The sequence below is a fragment of the Coregonus clupeaformis genome, chromosome 28, assembly GCF_020615455.1.
Source record: "Coregonus clupeaformis isolate EN_2021a chromosome 28, ASM2061545v1, whole genome shotgun sequence".
In the NCBI taxonomy this organism is placed as follows: domain Eukaryota; kingdom Metazoa; phylum Chordata; class Actinopteri; order Salmoniformes; family Salmonidae; genus Coregonus; species Coregonus clupeaformis.
This window is the reverse complement of record NC_059219.1, coordinates 34,614,981-34,637,828: the sequence shown is the minus strand read 5'-3', so window position 1 is coordinate 34,637,828 and position 22,848 is coordinate 34,614,981. Positions and strand designations below refer to the sequence as shown.

Genomic DNA, 22,848 nt, shown 5'->3' with positions numbered 1-22,848 from the left:
AAAAGGATAAACATTCACACGCAACACCATAGGCCAGAAAAGGTTGAATACATTGGCCATGCTGTCAATCCAGTATGACTTCTGCCGGGTTCAAAACAACTGGAAAGTTGGAACTGGGAAATCTCAGACTTCAGTGAGTTCAAGTCAACTGGGAACTCGGGAAAAAAACTAGCTCTGAATGGGAAAATACATTTTGAACGGTCATCCAACTCAGAATTCCAGTTCGGGAACTCGGCCTCTTTCTTGAGCTCCGACCTGAAGATCACTGACGTCATGATTCAACCTTGTTTTTTTCAGAGTTCCCAGTTGTGTTGAAAGCACCATCAATCCAGAGAATGGCAGACTTTGATGACAAAGTTTCATGACAAAATTTGCCCACAAGAAGGACCGCCGCGCCACCTTCCTGTTCAAGTGAGCACAGCACAACGGTGAGTCCAAAAATGTCTAATGTGCTGTTGCATAAATGATGTAATATGCCAGGGAGATATGTATACTGTAGCTAAGAAATCAAGTCTAAGTGTATGTTGTGTAGTAAGCTGTTAGTAGCCCATGTGCCTCACCCTAATAATTTGGTCCCTTTCTCCCTCATAACTTAGCCTACAATCATTGGCTGATTGCTCCCAACCCATAGTAATCCCCACCCAGTTGACTACTTTGTCCATGATGAAAACAAGATATGTCCATCTAGAGCCCTCTTTCTACCTCTATGTCACCACCTGAAAGACACTCAAGAAGCCCTCAATGGCAATGTCCATGCTAAAACAAGATATGAACGGTCATCCAACTCAGAATTCCAGTTCGCACCCTGATCTGTTTCACCGGTCTTTGTGATTGTCTCCACCCCCCTCCAGGTATCGCCCATCTTCCCCATTATCCCCAGTGTATTTATTCCTGTGCTCTCTGTTTGTCTGTTGCCAGTTCATTTTGCTTCGTCAAGCCTACCAGCTGTTTTCCCCTTGCCCCTGTCTTTTTCAAGTTCCTGTTTTGTAGTTTTCCCGGTTTTGACCATTCTGCCTGCCCTGAGCCTGCCTGCCGTTCTGTACCTTGTCACACCACCCTGGATTATTGACCTCTGCCTGCCCTGACCCTGAGACTGCCTGCCGTTCTGTACCTTTTGGTCTCTGATCTGGATTACTGACCTCTGCCTGACCTTGACCTGTCGTTTGCCTGCCCACTGTAATAAACATTTGTTACTTCGACACTGTCTGCACCTGGGTCTTCTCCTGAAACTTGATAGTACGAACTGGCCATGACTGACCCAGCAGACTCGGACCAGCTCCACAACGCCATCTCCTTCCAAGGAGCCCCCATTGGCAACTAGGCAGAGCTAGGCTGTCTCCAGCCGAACGGCAATACAGGCTTCACACGAAGAGGTGCCTGTATTGTGGGACTACTGGTCATTTTGTGTCCACCTGTCCACTAAAAGACCAGGCTCACCGGTAGGAGCGAGTACTCTGGTGGGCCATACGGATAACTTTTCCTCTCCCCTTACTCGCATGCCATCTTGCTGTGGGGGAACCACTCGAAATCTCTCCGGGTACTCATCGATTCTGGGGCTGATGAGAGCTTTATGGACGCTACCCTGGCATCCGAGCTGGGCATCCCCACTCAGCCCCTCTCCATTCCCATGGATGTTAGAGCGCTGGACGAGCGCTCTATAGGCCCGGTCACCCACAATACCACCCCCATCAACCTACGAGTGTCAGGGAACCACAGCGAGACAATCCAATTCCTACTAGTTAAGTCTCCTCAGGTTCCTGTGGTATTGGGTTTCTGTTGGCTCCAGTGACACAACCCCTTTATTGACTGGTCTACTGGTGCCATCATGGGCTGGAGCCCGTTCTGCCACGCTCATTGCCTGAAGTCAGTGCAGCCTACCCCGGGATGTCTTCCTGGGGGCTTGGAAGTTGCCTCAGCCTCTCCACCATTCCCACGGAGTACCAGGACCAACGGGAGGTGTTCAGTAAGGCCCGGGCCACTTTGCTTCCACCACACTGACCCTATGACTGCGGAATCAACCTTCTCCCAGGCACCACTCCGCCCCGGGGACGACTGTACTCGCTGTTGGGTCCGGAGACCAAGGCTATGGAGACCTACATTGAGGAATCCCTAGCTGCCGAGTTCATCCGTCCTCTGCCTCCCCCGCTGGCACAGGGTTCTTCTTTGTGGAGAAGAAGGACAAAACCCTGTGCCCGTGCATCGACTACCGGGGCCTCAATGACCTCACGGTGAAGAACCGCTACCCACTACCACTCATCTCCTCGGCCTTCGAGCAACTCCAGGGGGCCAACGTGTTCTCCAAGCTGGACCTATGGAACGCCTACCACCTGGTGCGGATACGGGAGGGGGACGAGTGGAAAACTGCCTTCAACACGGCCAGCGGTCACTATGAGTATCTGGTCATGCCATTTGGCCTTACCAATGCTCCAGCTGTGTTCCAGGCCCTGGTTAATGATGTACTCCGTGACATGTTGAACCGGTTCGTCTTCGTCTACCTCGACAACACCCTCGTCTTCTCCCGCTCCGCCCAAGAACACGTGCTCCACACCCGACAGGTCCTCCAACGCCTCCTGGAGAACCAGCTTTTTGTGAAAGCGAAGAAATGCGAATTCCATCGCTCCACCATCCCCTTCCTGGGCTACATCATCGCTGCAGGGAGTGTACAGATAGATCCCGGGAAGGTGAGAGCGATGGTGGATTGACCCCAGCTTACGTCCAGAGTGCAGCTGCAACATTTCCGGGGATTTGCAAACTTTTATCTTCGCTTTAGCCAGGGTTATAGCACCCTGGCTTCCCCCCTGTCTGCACTCACCTCTCCCAAGGTTCCGTTCACATGGTCCCCAGCTGCTGACCAGGCGTTCCGGGACCTCAAACACGGTTTCACCACTGCTCCCATCTTGGTTCATCCTGACCCGTCCCGCCAGTTCGTGGTGGAGGCCGATGCTTCAGATGTCGGAGTGGGGGCGGTCCTGTCCCAGTGTTTGGCCCTGGACCTCAAGTTACATCCCTGCGCCTTCTTCTCCCATCGCCTCAACACCACAGAGAGGAATTACGATGTGGGGAATCGTGAGCTTCTCACGGTGAAGATGGCGTTGGAGGAGTGGAGGCACTGGCTGGAGGGGGCGGAACATCCGTTCATTGTGTGGACAGACCACAAGAACTTGGAATATCTCCGCACCGCCAAGCGTCTCAATTCCCGGCAAGCTAGGTGGGCCCTGCTTTTCACCCGGTTCAACTTCTCCCTCTCATACCGACCAGAATCCAAGAATGGGGATAACCGGATGTTTGTTCCTGACGCTGTCCGCTCCTCGGTCCTGGAGTGGGCCCACTCCTCCAGGCTTGCCTGCCAGCCGGGCTCCTGTCAGACCCTGGCCTTTGTGCCACAATGCTTTTGGTGGCCTACCATGGTTCCTGACGTCTCCGTGTTCGTCGTTCCTGCACGATCTGTGCACAGAACAAGACTCCTGGGCAAGCTCTGGCTGGTCTCCTCCCACCTCTGCCTGTTCCTCACCGTCTCTGGTCTCACATATCCCTGGACTTTGTCACGGGAGTTCCCCCGTCTGATGGCAGCACCGCCATCCTAACAGTTGTGGACCAGTTTTCCAAAGCCGCCCACTTCATTCCTCTCGCCAAGCTACCCTCCGCCAAAGAGACGGCCCAGTTCATGGTGCAGCACGTCTTCTGGATCCATGGACTCCCAGTGGACATGGTCTCCGACCGGGGTCCTCAGTTCTCGTCCCGGTTCTGGAAGGCGTTCCGCACACTCATTGGGTCGTCGGCCAGCCTGTCCTCCGGTTTAAACCCTCAGTCCAACGGCCAGTCGGAGCAAGCTAACCAAGACCTGGAGACGACTCTGCGCTGCCTGGTCTTCGCCAACCCCACCACCTAGAGCCAGCAACTAGTGTGGGTCGAATACGTCCGCAACACCCTTCCCTGCTCTGCCACGGGTCTTTCACCCTTTGAGTGTTCCCTTTGAGTGTTCCCGGAGGAAGAGGTCGGCATACCCTCAGCCCAGATGTTTGTCCGTACCTGGAGAAGAGCCCGGTCGGCCCTTCTCAAGACCACCTCCAGGTATATACAACAAGCGGACCGCCACCGGACCCCGGTACCCCGGTATCGTCTCGGGCAGAAGGTATGGCTGTCCACCCGAGATCTGCCCCTCCGGGTGGAGTCCCGCAAACTTTCCCCCCGATTTATCGGCCCTTTCCCATCTCCAAGATCATTAGCCCCTCTGTTGTTCTTCTTCTGTTGCCCCGTACCCTCCGTATACATCCCACTTTTCATGTGTCTAGGATCAAACACATGTCTCACAGCCTTTTGTCTCCTGTTTCCACCTACATGTATCTTTCTTATAGTACTGCATCTTTCTTCAACCTTGTAGACAATCACACTGCTGGCTAATAATCAAGTTTATTAGGCCTAAATATTGTATATTGTATAGACCTGTACAACATTTTCTATGCATTAGAATCATCCACTTCGTCACATATGCATTATTTGAATCGAGCATCGAGGACCAGCAGTTTTTTCCTTGAAGGGATACTTCGGGATTTTGGTAATGAGTAATGGTAATACCCTTTATCTACTTCCCCAGAGTCAGATGAACTCGTGGATAGCATTTTTATGTCTCTGCGTGCAGTTTGAAGGAAGTTGCTAAATAGCGCTAGCACTCGGCGCACCAGGGCTACATGCTCGGCTCGTGTAGAAGAGTACACTAGGATGTCGTCGATGTATACTACCACACCCTGCCCATGCATGTCCCGGAAAATCTCGTCAACAAAGGATTGGAAGACTGAAGGAGCATTCATTAACCCGTATGGCATGACGAGATACTCGTAATGACCCGAGGTGGTGCTAAATGCTGTTTTCCATTCATCCCCCTCCCTAATGCGCACCAGATTGTACGCGCTCCTGAGATCCAACTTTGTGAAGAACCGCGCCCGCGTAATGACTCTGTCATAGTCGCAATCAGTGGAAGAGGGTAACTGTACTTAACCGTGATCTGATTGAGACTACGGTAATCAATACACGGGCGCAAACCCCCGTCCTTCTTCTTCACAAAGAAGAAACTCGAGAAACCGGGAAGTGGAGGACCGTATGTATCCCTGTGCCAAGGACTCGGCTATGTAAGTCTCCATAGCCGCTGTCTCCTCTTGAGACAGGGGATACACACGGCTCCGCGGAAGTGCCGCTCCTGTTTGGAGATCTATCGCACAATCCCCTTGTCTATGAGGTGGTAGCCGTGTTGCCCTCGTTTTGCTGAACACAAGTGCTAAATCCTCATATTCAGGGGGAATGCGCATTGCGGGCACTTGGTTCGGACTCTCTACCGAGGTCGCCCCTAAGGAAACACCTAGACATCTCCCTACACACTGGGCAGACCACTCCATAAGAGCCCTCTGTTGCCACGCAATGGTAGGATCATGGGCGCTTAACCAGGGAAGCCCCAGCACCACGGGATACGCAGGAGAGTCAATCAGATAAAACTGAATGATCTCCTCATGACCCCCCTGCGTCGTCATCTTAAGTGGTGCTGTGACTTCTCTGATCAACCCCCGACCCCAACGGCCGGCTGTCTAGGGCATGAACAGGAAAGGGGGCTTCTACCGGCCGAAGGGGAATTCCTAACCTATAACAAAATTCACGATCAACAAAATTCCCAGCTGCGCCTGAATCTACTAGCGCCTTATGCTGGGAATGAGGTGCCACCTGTGGAAATCTCACAGGTATACACATGTGACCAACAGAGAGCTCTGGGTAAGTGGGGCGCCTACTCACCTGAAATGACTCCCCAGTGCGTGACCTGTTGTCCCCTCTCCCAGGAGACCCTCCCCAGCACCTGGCCGCAGTGTGTCCTCCACGGCCACAGTTGGTGCAGGGGATGGCCCCCCTCGGGTTCTCTCTCCTCCTCTCTCTAGCGCCAGCACCTCCGAGCTCCATGGGAATCGGCTCGGAGGTGCTGGAGGGTGGAATGGACGACCCCCACTCGGGGACGTCCGCGGGTAGCCAGCAGGGTGTCGAGACGGATGGAGATGTCCACCAACTGGTCGAAGGATAGGTTGGTGTCCCTGCAGGCCAGCTCACGACGAACGTCCTCTCGTAGGCTACACCGGTAATGGTCGATGAGGGCCCTCTCATTCCACCCCGCATCCGCCGCTAGAGTCCGGAACTCCAGGGCGAACTCCTGTGCGCTCCTCTTCCCCCTGTCGGAGGTGGAACAGACGCTCCCCGCCGCCTTCCCTCAGGTGGATGATCGAACACAGCCCTGAAGCGGCGGGAGAACTCCGCGTAGGTGATGGTAGCGCCGTCTATTCCCCTCCATTCGGCGTTGGCCCACTCCAACGCCTTGCCGGATAGACAGGAGATGAGGGCGGAGACGCTCTCGTATCCCGAGGGCGCTGGGTGTATGGTGGCCAGGTAGAGTTCCACCTGCAGGAGGAACCCCTGACACCCGGCTGCAGAACCATCATATGCCCTCGGGAGCGAGAGCCGAATGCCACTGGGTTCCGGTGCTGGGAGAGGAGGACTGGCCGTTGGTGATGGTATGGTGTGAGAAGGCGTGGGAACCTCTCCCGTAACCAACCGGCGCAGAGTGTTGGACACCTCGTTCATGGCGGCCCCAAGTTGCCGGATCATGGTGTCTTGGTCGCTGATCCGATCCTCCAGCGACTTGGGTGCCGCCGCTGCTCCTGCTGACTCCATACTGGTGTGTTGTTCTGTCAAGGCTGAGGTGTATGTGGTGTGGGAGTCAGGCGCAGGACACCAAAGCTTAGTCCAACAAAGTTTACTTGTGAAACCACAAGGCAAAGATACAATGAACGGCCTCAAACAAAACAGAGGCGAGCAATTACGCAAGCTATGCGTAAAACAATAAAACAACAAAACAGAGAAAAAACACGCAGCACTACGGACAGGCAAAAAACAACACACAACCTAACCAATACGAAACAGGCAACTTATAGAACACGTAATCAGACACAAACGGACACAGGTGTAATAGACAGACAAAAGCAATCAAACATAGAAACATTCAACGGTGGCAGCTAGTACTCCGGGGACGACGAACGCCGAAGCCTGCCCGAACTAGGAGGAGGAGCAGCCTCGGCAGAATCCGTGACAGCCGGACTATAGTGAAACTGTGTCCTCAACGTCAGCAAGACAAAGGAGCTGATCGTGAACTACAGGAAACGGAGGGGCGAGCATTCCCCCATCCACATTCTTTGGAACTATAGTGGAGAGGGTCGAGAGCTTCAAGTTCCTCAGTGTCCACATCACTAAGGAATTAACATGGTCCACACACACCCACACAGTTGTGAAGAGGGCACGACAGCGCCTCTTCCCCCTCAGGAGGCTGAAAAGATTAGTCATGGGCCCTCAGATCCTCAAAAAGTCCTACAGCTGCACCATTGAGAGCATCTTGACTGGCTGAATCACCGCTTGGTACGACAACTGCAAGGCACCCGACTGCAAGGCTCTATAGAGGGTGATGAGTACCATCTGAGGTCCTGCCATCCAAGACCTCTATACCAGGCGATTGTCAAAGCCGTATGTTCTCTCTACTACCGCATGGCAAGTTGTACCAGCGCACCAAGTCTGGAAACATGCATACTGCATACTGACGCCACACACACCCTCACACACACATTTTCACACTCACCACATATGCTGCGGCTACTGTCTATTATTTGTCCTGTTGCCTAGTCACTTTACCCCTACCTACTTGTTCATAGCTACCTCAATTAACTTGTACCCCTGCACATCGACTCGGTACTGGTACTCCCTGTATATAGCCATGTTATTTGTACTCATTATTCACTGTGTATTTATTCCTCGTGCTACTATTTCTATTTTTTTAAATGATCTTTAACTCTGCATTGTTAGAAAATGACCCGTAAGTAAGCATTTCACTGTTAGTCTACACCTGTTGTTTACGAAGCATGTGACAAATACAATTTGATTCAATTTGATTTGTCCTCTGAGTACAGTGGAAAGTGTGCTTCTAGACCAGAACCCTGGGGGCCTTAATCCAGAGCCCTCTTTTTACTTCTATGTTTCATGTACAATCTATGCGTGGTCCTCTGTAGCTCAGCTGGTAGAGCACGGCGCTTGTAACGCCAAGGTAGTGGGTTCGATCCCCGGGACCACCCATACACAAAAAATTTATGCACGCATGACCAGCTGAGCTTCCTCTGTAGCTCAGCTGGTAGAGCACAGCGCTTGTAACGCCAAGGTAGTGGGTTCGATCCCCGGGACCACCCATACACAAAAATGTATGCACGCATGACTGTAAGTCGCTTTGGATAAAAGCGTCTGCTAAATGGCATATTATATTATTACTGTAAGTCGCTTTGGATAAAAGCGTCTGCTAAATGGCATATTATTTAATATTATATGTGTGGCAAAACCATCTAAGGCAAGCTTACATGTTATTTCCAACATCATAAAGCTCTAAGAGCTTTCTTTTCACAAATTGTACCTCTCACACACCTGATGCTCTAGATTTTCATAGGTCCCCCAAAACAGTTCTGTAAATTTTATAAAATTATAATATCAAATGTAGCACATTAAAATAAGAGTCTTGATGATACAGATAAATACAGACAGGAGGATCAATCATTTGGAGTCTAAATGTAATTAATCAAATATTGTCCAAAAAAGTTGGTGAAAATTTTACAAATATTTGACAAAGCGCTAAATGATAGATGATTTCATTGTACCACCAATGATCTTGATCAATAACTTAGATTTGGGACTTTTATTTTGAAAAGACGTCAGCGTTCATGATACCGGAAGTATTTCTATATTTACAATGTTTTTTAAATACCTAAGGCCGCTAACTACACGTTGCTAGTTAGTTGCAATTTTGTAGCTATTAGCGCGTTATTTCCTAGCTGGGAGAGAAGCCCTTTGCCTTCACTGAAACATTAATATCTTCGCTTAATTCTTTCTCTTTTTTTCATAAAATCTAGTTAACGGTGGTTGCGTTAACTTCAAACTAGCTAGAATCGTTGGCTAGCTAATGTTTGTCAAGCTAACTTTGGTTCCATTGGAAGCTAACGTTTGCTAAAACTCTGGCTAGTGCTGAATAGCTATCTCATTCCATACATTAGCTAGCCAACGTTAGCTAGCCAGTTGCAAGCTGTGATTTATATTAATTAACTAGCTCCATACTTTTGGCGATTTTATTTATCATTTTGTATTGTTAACTAGCTAGTCAGTCTGAAACCAAGGTGAGCATGGCAATGAGACAGACACCACTCACCTGCTCTGGCCACACAAGACCTGTGGTGGATCTAGCCTTCAGTGGAATCACCCCATACGGGTATTTTCTCATCAGTGCCTGCAAAGGTAAGATATATTTCCTAGATACGGTCCTTGTTGTAGTAGATAACCATAGATCATTGTTTAGAAAATATTGAATGTAAAGTTGCATCACCCCCTTTTCTTAGGTGGGAGTCAGAATAGAGAGGGGAATTGAATAGATGTATTTTGAAAATGATCATCAGACTTTCACTTATGTATGTGCTACAGTTGGAGGTACTGTAGTTGTCTAACCACTTATTAATGTTCCTTCTTGTAGATGGCAAACCCATGTTGCGCCAGGGAGACACAGGGGACTGGATCGGAACGTTCCTGGGTCACAAGGGTGCTGTCTGGGGGGCCACTCTGAATAATGAAGCCACCAAGGCAGCCACTGCTGCTGCAGACTTCACTGCGTATGTATTTAGGCCTACAACATAGCCTGGCCATGACCATGTTATGACAACAATATAGAGAGCAATAGTAATGGTGTCTTTTTGTAGGCACTAACGGAGGCTAGCTCTTGATCATGACTCTCAGTTCCATTACACATAAGAGTCATTGGACAAAGGCATCTTCTGTATGGGGGAGTTTTGTTAAGAGCAGCAACGCTCAATCTGAACATTAACACGTGTCGCTTGCGGTACGGTTTTGGAAGAATAAGGACCTTATCTTTCATATCAGTGAGAAATAATAAAAATAAAAAAAAAGGTTAAATTGATACACCTTGATAGGGATAGGGTTAGTGTTGCCATATTTCCATGTTACAGCGCTTGCTTATGGAAGACAAGTGGCGACCACCTGTACTAATTGGCTATCTAGCATTCTCCGAACACCTGTGTGTAAGATTAACTCGGGGGGTGTAGCGAAAGTGTAGTTTTGTCGGATGGAGGCACCCATAGCTGTATGGATCAGTGCAAAACTGTTACAGTAAGTTTATATTTGATTTGAAGGATCCTTTCTCGCTGATGAAAGATAAAGGCCATATGTTTCAAAAGCTGTATTGCAAGCGATGGTTATTGGCATTTCTAAACGTTAAAACAAAGCCTCAGGATTGTAGTTCACATGAGCCAGTCGTGGGCGCAACTTATGGCTGAAAACTGTAGGGAGAAGGCAGAATGCCGCCTAGAGTTTTTGAGGGCTATAACGGAGGCTAACTTCGACCATGGCTTGTTGGCCAACGCCTATGGGAAAATTAATGTTTTTGGGGGGATAAACAGCGAAAATAAGGCCTGTGGTAAACAAGGGCTTAGGAGGTCTTATACGTTTTGTTCTATGAGTTTATTATGAAGCATTTCTGTAATGAAAACAAGTAATAAGCTAACAATATACTAACATGTAAAAGATCAAACTACACCTCAGTTCGCATGCCTTTGATGTCTAGCTAACAGGCTTAGCTTACCTTATCAGAGTCAATTCTGGACAACATCGTTTGGGAACCAATAAAACAAGCACCTTCCCGCTGAAGAGATATGGTTGCAGCCTGGAGCAAAACAATATACCATCCTTGCATTTTTGTTTGAGCAGGTAGCTAACTAGCTTTTTGACAGACTAGTATAGCGTAGACTAGTTTGCGTGGTTGTGAGACATTTTGCCACCTGTTGTAGTTCCATTTCTCTGACAGTTAGCAACTAACTTATTTTGAGCACATAAAGGCTTCATAATTCATAAAGGTCATGTTAACTGACTGATATTATCTCATAGAACAAAACATATAAGATCTCCTAAGCCTGTGTTAACCTCAGACCTTATTTTCGGCGTATATCCCAAAACCCCAGTATTTCCCCCAGAGGAATGGTGAACGAACCATAGGTAGAAAATGCCAACTCATTTCTGATTTTTAGGACTACAAGCTGGCTGGCTCTATAAGAGTTGGATACAGCAAATACAGTATAGAACCAGGCTATAACTCTATACTGTACTTCAAAACAGAATGAGTGGAAAGTCTTCCAATTATTCAGATTGTTCAATGAGAGATCTCCAAGATTTCTGACATTAGCTTATTACTCTCGTAGCCTGGGAGCTTGTCTGTCTGCTTTAGCCAACTACTTTGTCATTTCAACAACATAGTTAGTGAAAGCAAAAGCATGTCTGGCAAGTGGTAACTAGGCTACTGTATTATTTTTCTTGGCTGATATACTGATAATGACTGTATCTCTTTGCTCTTCAGGAAGGTGTGGGATGCCGTGACTGGAGATGAGGTCCTCACGCTGGCACACAAGCACATTGTCAAGTCTGTCAATTTTACTCAGGTACTACGGTTACTTGGTACTAATATGGGTTTTACTGTATGTGTCAAATTTATGAGATTGAGGACTTCAATTATCCCTGTCATGACAGTGTAAAGCTGTTTACATGTCTCGTATCTTATTTTTTGGGGGGGATATTCTTACTGGACTTTCATGTATTTAATATTTGAGTCAAATTCTTCCCCCTCTATTCCTCTCTGGTAGGATAGCAGTTGTCTGTTAACAGGAGGGAATGATAAGATAATACGCATCTACGACCTCAACAAACCTGAAGCAGGTTTGTACCAATGCAAGCCCTTGTTTAATTGTTTGTCAACTTTTGGTTGTGTTTAGATAAGTATTGTGTTTTGTTTCCCTCAGAACCGCAAGAGATTACGGGGCACACGTCTGCCATAAAGAAAGCCCTGTGGTGTAACAACGACACACAGATCCTCTCTGCCGCTGATGACAAAACTGTACGGTCAGTGCTCTTTGATCTACCTGGTTCTACATTTGTCATGGATATTTTCAGGATGCCAAAAGGCTGATAGGATGACCACACACATTATATCCTATCGGGAACATTTGGAAGCATTTGCAGTCATTTTCCCTTGGGGCCAAACGTCTCTGCCCACTATGAACACAGGAGGGCAGTGTGTGACTATCAACATTGAAAAGTGTTAAACATTCTATGGTCATACAAGTCTGGCCATCACTCTCTCTTAGATTTTTGCTGTCATTTCTTGATGACTTTTCAATTAATAAAGTACTGTATCTATTGATCAAAAATAGCTATTCCTATGTACGGTCTCTATTCCTTTGTGTAGACTGTGGGACAGGAATTCCACTGAGGTTGTGAAGCAGCTCTCCTTCGACATGTCAGTCAGCAGCATGGAGTACATCCCTGACGGAGAGGTTTTGGTCATCACCTATGGAAAGACCATAGCGTTCTACAATGCCCTCAGGTACAGTACAGAAAACCCAGGCATTGACCTCAGGCATAGCTCGAGGCAGACTTTGCCACTAACCACAGATCCTAGCCTAAACCATTAGGGGAGTGATAAAATATCTGACCCTGTTTCATTGGTTAGGGACTACTTTTACCTACTCCTCAGGGGTGGTCATAGCATACAGTATTGACATCCATTATAGTTTGATTTAGCTCATATTTTATTGTAATTGCTAGTGCTAAAGCTGTGTGTTACCTTACTCTGACTTGTGTTTCTCCCAAGCCTTGACATGATCAAGACTGTGGATGCCCCTGCCTCCATTCACTCTGCCTCGCTGCATCCAGATAAGGACTTCTTTGTTGCCGGGGGAGACGACTTCAAGCTCTACAAATTTGACTACGGCACCAAGGAGGAGTTGGGTAAGCAGCAGCTCACACTACAAAAAACTTCACAAGGAGTCAAATAAAATCACACCAATTTATATGAGAATGCTCACTCAATCCTAACGATCTCGCTGACATTGACCGTATACTGTAGGACATGAGTGGCTGCTTCACATGTATGGCTTTATAACCTGTGTGTGGACATGTTTAGGGTTCAGGTCATGTTTAACACTGCTGTGGCTCTCTCGCCACTCCTCCTGTAGAGTCGTACAAGGGCCACTTTGGGCCAGTCCACTGCGTGCGGTTCAGTCCAGACGGGGAGCTGTATGCAAGTGGCTCTGAGGATGGAACGCTCCGGCTGTGGCAGACTGCGGTCGGCAAAACCTATGGCCTGTGGAAGTGTGTCCTTCCTGGTGAGTTTTCATGTTTAATTCCAAATTAATAGGGACTACTAGTTCCTAGGAACTTTAGTATCTGAAATGACTAGGTAGGTATAAGCAATATGGCAAATAAAATTACCTACAGTGCATTCAGAAAGTGTTCAGACCCCTTGACTTTTTCCACATTTTGTTACGTTACAGCCTTATTCTAAAATTGATGATTTCCCCCCCTCAATCCACACACAATACCCCATAATGACAAGGCAAAAACAGGTTTTTATAAATTTTTGCACATTTATAAAAAAGTGATATTACATTTACATAAATATTCAGACCCTTTACAGAGTACTTTGTTGAAACACCTTTGGCAGCGATTTAAAGCCTAGAGTCTTCTTGAGTATGACGCTACAAGTTTGGCAGACCTGTATTTGGGGAGTTTCTCCCATTCTTCTCTGCAGATCCTCTCAAGCTCTGTCAGGTTGGATGGGGAGCGTCGCTGCACAGCTATTTTCAGGTCTCTCCAGAGATGTTCGATCGGGTTCAAGTCCGGGATCTGGCTAGGCCACTCAAGCACATTCAGAGACATGTCCCGAAGCCACTCCTGCATTGTCTTTGCTGTGTGCTTAGGGTTGTTGTCCTGTTGGAAGGTGAACCTTCGTCCCAGTCTGCGGGCCTGAGCGCTCTGGAGCAGGTTTTCAACAATGATCTCTCTGTACTTTGCTCTGTTCATCTTTCTCTCGATCCTGATTAGTCTCCCAGTCCCTGCCGCTGAAAAACATCCCCACAGCATGATGCTGCCATCACCATAGGGATGGTGCCAGGTTTCCTCCAGACGTGACTAGGGCTGTTGCGGTGACCGTATTACCGCCACACTGGCGGTCACGAGTCATGAAGGTAGTCAAATTCCATGTGACCGTTTAGTCACGGTAATTAGGCTTCTCCAAGCTCTGATGCTGCTGCTGGTCATTAGTAGCCTACCAAACTTGCTAACTGCCTGGTAGTCAACACTCTATTGTCCCTCTAATCACTCTGACATCAATGCAAATGTGTTGAAAATCTCATCAAACACTTCATGAAAGCTCATGTTGCGCAACATTTTTATAGGCTATGCAATTGCATGAGAAAAGAGAGTGATGGCCTCTACTAAAAAGAGGAGGATCTCATCAGCTTTCTATAGCTTTCTGCCACTACCATGCTTCACCGTAGGGATGGTATTGGCCAGGTGATGAGCGGTGCCTGGTTTCATCCAGACGTGACACTTGGCATTCAGGCCAAAGAGTTCAATCTGGGTTTCATCAGTCCAGAGAATCTTGTTTCTCATGGTCTGAGAGTCCTTTAGGTGCCTTTTGACAACTAAGCGGGCTGTCATGTGCCTTTTTACTGAGGAGTGGCTTCCGTCTGGCCACTCTACCATAAAGACCTGACTGGTGGAGTGCTGCAGAGATGGTTGTCCTTCTGGTAGAGGAACTCTGGAGCGCTGTCAGTGACCATAGGGTTCTTTGTCACATCCCTGACCAAGGCCCTTCTCCCCCGATTGCTCAGATTGGCCAAGCGGCCAACTCTAGGAAGAGTGTTGGTGGTTCCAAACTTCTTCCATTTAAGAATGATGGAGGCCACTGTGTTATTGGGCAGTGCTGCAGAAATGTTTTGGTACGCTTCCCCAGATCTATGCCTCGACACAATCCTGTCTCGGAGCTCTACAGACAATCCTTCAATCTCAAAAACCTGTTTTTGCTTTGTCATTATGGGGTATTGTGTGTAGATTGATGAGGAAAAACATGAATTTAATACATTTTAGAATAAGGCTGTAACGTACAAAATGTGGAAAAAGTGAAGGTCTGAATACTTTCCGAATGCACTGTATCTTATCGGAAGGGGTACTGACTTCGTTAAGATGCATGAAACTGAAATGAAACCAACCATGCATCTGTCACACACTAATAGCTAGGCAAATGTCATTGAGTGTTATTTTCCTCAACAGAAGAGCTGGTGTCCGAGAACTCTGACACAATATACTGCACTCCTGCTGCTCCTGAGATCAAGGCCTGAGCCAGGGGAGGAGATCAAAGAAAGGAGAGCAGAAGAAGGAAGGAGGTGAGGAGAAGAGCAGGGTGTTCCAGTCTCTTCAGAACACCAAGCCCCAGCAAGGACCTGAGCCCCTCCTCTTCACCAGGAACTAATCTGGAGTTGAGCTCCCGATTTACACACATGTTCAGGCAGACCCAACACACACTCATCTAATACACATACAAAATGGTAACTAGTTGTAATTAGAAGAATACACACACAGAGAGATTGGGCTCCAGAGGAAAGTAGTAGACCTATGAGCATCAGGCTCATCGCTGCCTGCTTTCTCTCTGATCAGCTCAGTCTGTCCCCCCTGGTCTGTCTGTTCAACACTGTGACCCCATGAGCAATTTTTGTTTCAAATGTATTGACTACAGGGGCAATTTGGCTTTCGGTGATTTTTTTCTCTCCATTTTACAATAAGGGAATACACACATAGTTACATGGGGGAGGGAAACCAATGCTATCTTTGAGAAATTATGTTAATTTTCTCAATGAAATGATCTTAAATTCAGTAAAAGTGGTATTTTGTCCATAGGTGTACCTTAAACTAGTATATGGGGAAATGTTCTGTAACAGGCAGAGAGTAAAATTACTTAAGTTGTTTGCTTTGTATTTTTGTCCTTGGTTGCAACGTTGCAGTTATGTAATTAAATAAAAGAGATGCATACATTTTATTTTTTTTAAGCACAAAAAATGCTTTTTGTTGTGGCAAGACGACAAGTTCTTGTATCAATTAAATGATAGTGCTTTGCAGTGCATTGTGCAAATGGCTTGACTCACAGATGAATGTGCTGTATACGTTTAAAATGTAAATAGAGGGAAAATATAAATCTATGTATTTCGGTAGCTCATGAACGCCTAAAACGTGCATGTATCCTCTACCAATGGCAAAGGCCGATGTTACCGCTCTTGCCCAATAGTGTCTGCTTTCACAGGGCAGTGGTTTTACACACGGATGGTTCCATTCTCACCCCATAGCTGTGTTCTTTCAATGTTCGCAGAGGGCTGGTGTCCTAGCAAGCTAGCAGATATTGGTATGATAGCCCAAACCCACGTAGTTCAAATGGGAGGTTTGTCTTGTGTTTAGCGCTTTCACATCTTCATTCTACTGAGAAGAGCTTTACAAAAGAGGAACCGAAACTAGTAAGCTAACGTGCTAAAATTGTTATAGGAAGCTTGAAGTATCAAGTTTGTGTACACGGGTAGTTGTGCAGATGTAATCCACCAAGAGGCGCTAGTTAGCTAACATAGCCAGCTAAATACTTCATTTTGTTGTTACCGAAGCGGAGTTGCTTTTTCATAGCGAGCAACATGCCGGAATATCTGGAAGACCCATCTGTTCTCACCAAAGATAGACTCAAGAGCGAGCTTTTAGCCAACAATGTTGCTCTCCCGACCGGAGACCAGCGAAAGGACATTTATGTGCAGCTATATCTGAAAAACTTGACCGTGCAGAACAAGAAGATCCCCTCTACAGACGCCTTTTCTAGCGATGAGGAGTTGCCATTCCCCGTAGTCTCAAACAAAAGTCGCTCGGGCAGGGTGAGTTGTTAAAGATTTTACGTTCCCGCGCGCGAATATAATATTTGTAACAATGTTTCCAGTGTGAATTTTGCAAGTACATTTTTGTAGGAAAGACATTACTGTTTTGTAGTGTTTTTAATCTCCCTTATCGATGTAATTTGGACTTCTAGGTAATTACATTTTCTGTAAGATTGTTTTAAATGCATACAACTAAAATCTCCATATTTTAAATTACAGCGAGTTCCATCTCGTTTAAATATAAAAACAAACACATGTTAGCTGTATCGTATTACAAATAAGCTGTAAATTTCCCGCTTAAAATATCTGCCAGTGTCACTACTGAATGCATCATCATGGAAACATTTTCTTGCCACCCATTTCTTTGTGTTAATGTCCATACTATCAAAAAATTTCGAGATATGTAAGTAAACATGGCCATACTAACTCGAAATGTAGATAGAACATAGTGCCTTCAGAAAGTATTCATACCCCTCGATTTATTACACATTTGTTGTTACAGCCTGAATTCAAAATTGATTAAATATATATTTTTCTCTCACACCCATCTACACAATACCCCATAATGACAGTGAAAATATGTTTTTGGAAATGTTTGCAGATGTATTTAAAATGAAATACAGAAATATCAAATTTACATAAGTATTCACACCTCTGATGCATGTTAGCATCAACTTTGGCAGCGATTACAGCGGAGTTTTTCTGGGTAAGTCTCCCAAGAGTTTTGCACACCTGGATTGTAGAATATTTTCACATTATTTTTGAAATTCTTCAAGCTTTATCAAGTTGGTTGTTGATCATTACTCGACAGCCATTTACGTATTGCCATAGATTTTCAAGTAGATTTAAGTCAAAACTGTAACTCGGCTACTCGATGTCATCTTGGTAAGCAACTCCAGTGTATGTTTGACCTTGTGTTTTAAAGGCGTTACATGGTCAATCTGACGTCTGCGTTGCCTGTACAGCATTTAGGGTGATACGGCCTCTGCAGAAGTCAGGGCATTCATAGTTCTTGTGCTTCGCAAGCAGCAGAGAGCTGTTGTCAAGGAAGTAAGTTTATGTTTATACAGGACCTCCTGCACCCACCTATCGTCTACCAATCATGTCAATACGGAGCCCTCCGCATTGTTAACACAATTTGGGAGGCACAAGGCGATGCGGTACTGAGCTAAATTTGGCCTCTGCATGCTTTCGGAAGCTCCGCAATTGCGTCACACCCTCTCCACATGGAGCCTCCCAACACATTTTGGATCAAGCATAAATTGACTTTTAGGTTATTGGCCTGCTGAAAGGTGAATTTGTCTCCCAGTGTCTGTTGGAAAGCAGACTGAAACAGGTTTTCCTCTGATCAAGGAATACTTGTCCAGCTCTATTTTGTTTATATTTAAAAATACTCCCTAGTCCTTGCCGATTACAAGCATACCCATAACATGATGCAGCCACCACCATGCTTGAAAATATGAAGAGTGGTACTCAGTGATGTTGGATTTGCCCCAAACATAACACTTTGTATTCAGGACATAAAGTTAATTTCTTTGTCACATTTTATGCAGTTCTACCTGAGTACCTTATTGCAAATATAATGCATGTTTTGGAATATTTTTTATTCTGTACAGGATTCCTTCTTTTCAATCTGTCATTTCGGTTAGTAATGTGAAATAACTACAATGTTGTTGATCCATCCTCAGTTTTCTCCTGTCACAGCCATTAAACTCTAACTGTTTTAAAGTCACCATTGGCCTCATGGTGAAATCCCTGAGCGTTTTCCTTCCTCTCCGGCAACTCAGTTAGGAAGGACGTCTGTATCTTTGTAGTGACTGGGTGTATTGATACACCATCCAAATTGTAATTCATAAATTCATGCTCAAAGCGATATATTCAATGTTTGCTTCTTTTATTTTTACCCATCTACCAATAGGTGCCTTTCTTTGTGAAGTATTGGAAAACCTCCCTGGTCTTTGTGGTTGAATCTGTGTTTGAAATTGACTACTCGACTGAGGAAACTCACAGATAGTTGCATGTGTGGGGTACAGGGAGGTAGTCATTAAAAAATGTTTAAGACTATAATTGCATACAGTCCATGCAACTTATTATGTGACTTGTTAAGCTAATTTTTACTCCTGAACTTAGTTAGGCTTGCCATAACAAAGGGTTTTAATACTTATTGACTTATGACATTATAGCTTTTCATTTTTTATGAGTAAAAAAAAAAATGTCTAAACATAATTCCACTTTGACATTATGGGGTTTTGTATATAGGTAAGTGACACATCTCAATTTAATCAATTTTAAAATCAGGCTCTAATACAACAAATAGTGGAAAAAGGCAAGGGGTGTGAATACTTTCTGAAGGCACTGTACCTGTTAATGTAATGTCAGACTAGAATGGCAGTTTTTAAAAAACTCAACTCTACAGTGTGTTGTCAATTATCAAGGTAACACCTGCTACCTTCATGTGTAACAGTCTGGGTGTTTTTCCTAATCCACCAAGACCCCCTTTCTTCTTTGGGGAAGTTGTGGGGCGGCTTTAATGAACTGATATTTGTGGATTTTTCTAAGCAAAGCATTTATGAATGAGACAGCTGTTCTTAGACTGTTATGGTTAGTGTACTGTAAAGTAGGCCTACACAATTGGTATGCATTTAATACGTGCTTCAAATAAAAATGTATTCAGGTGCACACACCTTGTCGCCATGCATCAGTCGTGAATGACTGAATGAGAGTGACTTTCTGTCATACGGATAACAACTTTTGTTGTTCACACTAGTCTTCATACGTTGAGGTAAGGTTAACGTCACCTCACCTGTATTTGCTCATTTTTAGGGAGGGAACACACAGAACAATTTACATTTATTGAGAGGTGTGGATAATGAGAATATCAATCACTTTGTCTTCTGCCAACAAAAACACACTGAAACTAGATGGGTTGCAGCTTGCCTCAAAGGGCCTTTTAGTGGCTCTCAATCCAATTATATCCTTGTCTGGGCGGCAGGTAGCTTAGTGGTTAAGAGCGTAGTGCCAGTAATCGAAAGGTCGCTGGTTCTAATCCCCGAGCCGACTAGGTGAAAAATCTGTCGACGTGCCCTTGAGCAAGGCACTTAACCTTAATTGCTCCTGTAAGTCGCTCTGGATAAGAGCGTCTGCTAAATGACTAAAATGTAGTAGTCAGACTAGTGTCACAACCCAATACAATAGGAAGCAACTCTAGAGTATGTAAATACCCCAGTGTTGCTAAAAGCAGCTACAGTGGGGAAAAAAAGTATTTAGTCAGCCACCAATTGTGCAAGTTCTCCCACTTAAAAAGATGAGAGGCCTGTGATTTTCATCATAGGTACACGTCAACTATGACAGACAAAATGAGGGAAAAAAATCCAGAAAATCACATTGTAGGATTTTTAATGAATTTATTTGCAAATTATGGTGGAAAATAAGTATTTGGTCAATAACAAAAGTTTCTCAATACTTTATTATATACCCTTTGTTGGCAATGACACAGGTCAAACGTTTTCTGTAAGTCTTCACAAGGTTTTCACACACTGTTGCTGGTATTTTGGCCCATTCCTCCATGCAGATCTCCTCTAGAGCAGTGATGTTTTGGGGCTGTCGCTGGGCAACACGGACTTTCAACTCCCCTCCAAATATTTTCTATGGGGTTGAGATCTGGAGACTGGCTAGGCCACTCAGGACCTTGAAATGCTTCTTACGAAGCCACTCCTTCGTTGCCCGGGCGGTGTGTTTGGGATCATTGTCATGCTGAAAGACCCAGCCACGTTTCATCTTCAATGCCCTTGCTGATGGAAGGAGGTTTTCACTCAAAATCTCACGATACATGGCCCCATTAATTCTTTCCTTTACACGGATCAGTCGTCCTGGTCCCTTTGCAGAAAAACAGCCCCAAAGCATGATGTTTCCACCCCCCATGCTTCACAGTAGGTATGGTGTTCTTTGGATGCAACTCAGCATTCTTTGTCCTCCAAACACGACCGAGTTGAGTTTTTACCAAAAGGTTCTATTTTGGTTTCATCTGACCATATGACATTCTCCCAATCCTCTTCTGGATCATCCAAATGCACTCTAGCAAATTTCAGACGGGCCTGGACATGTACTGGCTTAAGCAGGGGGACACGTCTGGCACTGCAGGATTTGAGTCCCTGGCGGCGTAGTGTGTTACTGATGGTAGGCTTTGTTACTTTGGTCCCAGCTCTCTGCAGGTCATTCACTAGGTCCCCCCGTGTGGTTCTGGGATTTTTGCTCACCGTTCTTGTGATCATTTTAACCCCACGGGTGAGATCTTGCGTGGAGCCCCAGATCGAGGGAGATTATCAGTGGTCTTGTATGTCTTCCATTTCCTAATAATTGCTCCCACAGTTGATTTCTTCAAACCAAGCTGCTTACCTATTGCAGATTCAGTCTTCCCAGCCTGGTGCAGGTCTACAATTTTGTTTCTGGTGTCCTTTGACAGCTCTTTGGTCTTGGCCATAGTGGCGTTTGGAGTGTGACTGTTTGAGGTTGTGGACAGGTGTCTTTTATACTGATAACAAGTTCAAACAGGTGCCATTAATACAGGTAACGAGTGGAGGACAGAGGAGCCTCTTAAAGAAGAAGTTACAGGTCTGTGAGAGCCAGAAATCTTGCTTGTTTGTAGGTGACCAAATACTTATTTTCCACCATAATTTGCAAATAAATTCATTAAAAATCCTACAATGTGATTTTCTGGATTTTTCCCCCTCAATTTGTCTGTCATAGTTGACGTGTACCTATGATGAAAATTACAGGCCTCTCTCATCTTTTTAAGTGGGAGAACTTGCACAATTGGTGGCTGACTAAATACTTTTTTCCCCCACTGTAGCTGCTTTTAGCAACACTGGGGTATTTACATACTCTAGAGTTGCTTCCTATTGTATTGTATTGGGTTGCACAAAATAAGTCAGTGGGAAGCCAAAGTTAAATAAAATTCAATTTCAAGTTATTGTTCTGGTGGGCAGGACGGTTTGTCATTATGAAGGGGGGAATTTGAGACAAAAGACAACAGACCCACTTTTGGAAAGTATTTTGAATAATACGTTCTTTTAGATATTTTGTCTCATTCTCCCTGTTATAATGACCAACCGTCCTGCCCACCGATACAGTAAGTTGAAATTGAATTTTATTTGACTTCCCGTGGACTGTTTTTGTGCATCCCAATACAATAGAAAGCAACGATGGTGTATGCAAATACACCGGCGTTGCTAAAAGCACTATAGTATTGAAAATGAGTCAAGTGGAATGCATAGAAGGGATGGAGCTGGACCTGATAAGTTTTGTTTATGTTGGGGGAGTAGCCTATGTATGAAGAGGAAAATAACTTCAAGGAGTTTTGAGTGTGCTGTAAATGGGATTAAAGAAGAGGGAATGGGATTGAAGGAAATCGAGGCTCCTGATGTGGCAGATGTAGCCATTTTCCAACTGGGTTTGGTCTCTTCATTGAGGAAATACTTTCCCTGGGAGAGGAATGTGTGCACAGACTATCACTGCACAGATGTGTCTGGTTAACTGTGTGACGTGTGCGACGAGTGGGGGTGTATAGTCTAGTACTTTTTTCATTAGATTTAAATTATGTCGTAGCGGTGCTCTTCCTGATGTTTTCATACAGTCACCTGACTCCCAGGCATGTCTGTCTGTGTGATTATAGCTTACTGATTAAGCTTAGGAAGCATTTGAGGCAAACGTCCACTGGCACACTCAGAACAGTACTGTTTTTCTCTCCTCAAGTTTAGTTCAACTAAGGTTGAATGGTTTATTGTCATTGGGAGTTTAGGAGGAGTTTTTCGCTTGCAGTGGTCATGAGGACCACAGATATGAACACTTAAGTCGCTCTGGATAAGAGCGTCTGCTAAATGACTAAAATGTAAATGTTATGTCTGCCATAACCATCCATAACGGTGATTAATCATATGCACATCATCATTATTCACAACCTAGCAGTTTGTTATAGTTTACCCCTAAAGCCAAACAA

General features: G+C 45.5%; 2 protein-coding genes across 3 annotated transcripts in view; both read left to right on the top strand.

Moving 5' to 3' along the window:
- The first annotated feature begins 8,811 nt into the window (after positions 1-8,811).
- Positions 8,812-15,985, top strand: LOC121543727 (serine-threonine kinase receptor-associated protein-like). Its single transcript, XM_041853877.2, has 9 exons — positions 8,812-9,348; positions 9,581-9,716; positions 11,471-11,552; positions 11,754-11,826; positions 11,910-12,009; positions 12,356-12,493; positions 12,761-12,897; positions 13,125-13,274; positions 15,223-15,985. Exons 1-9 carry the CDS (start codon positions 9,237-9,239, stop codon positions 15,288-15,290), a joined length of 996 nt encoding a protein of 331 aa, XP_041709811.1. The 5' UTR covers positions 8,812-9,236; the 3' UTR covers positions 15,291-15,985.
- A 261-nt stretch (positions 15,986-16,246) lies between these two features.
- Positions 16,247-22,848, top strand: part of LOC121543726 (lamina-associated polypeptide 2, isoforms beta/gamma) — a 31,527-nt gene continuing 24,925 nt past the window's right edge. Inside the window, exon 1 of one of the 2 annotated variants that reach the window (XM_041853876.2) lies at positions 16,247-16,853. In XM_041853876.2, coding sequence (XP_041709810.1) covers positions 16,623-16,853 — 231 coding nt within the window. In that variant the 5' untranslated portion in view covers positions 16,247-16,622. The remainder of the gene's footprint in view (positions 16,854-22,848) is intronic. The other variant, XM_041853875.2, reaches the window with a different exon arrangement.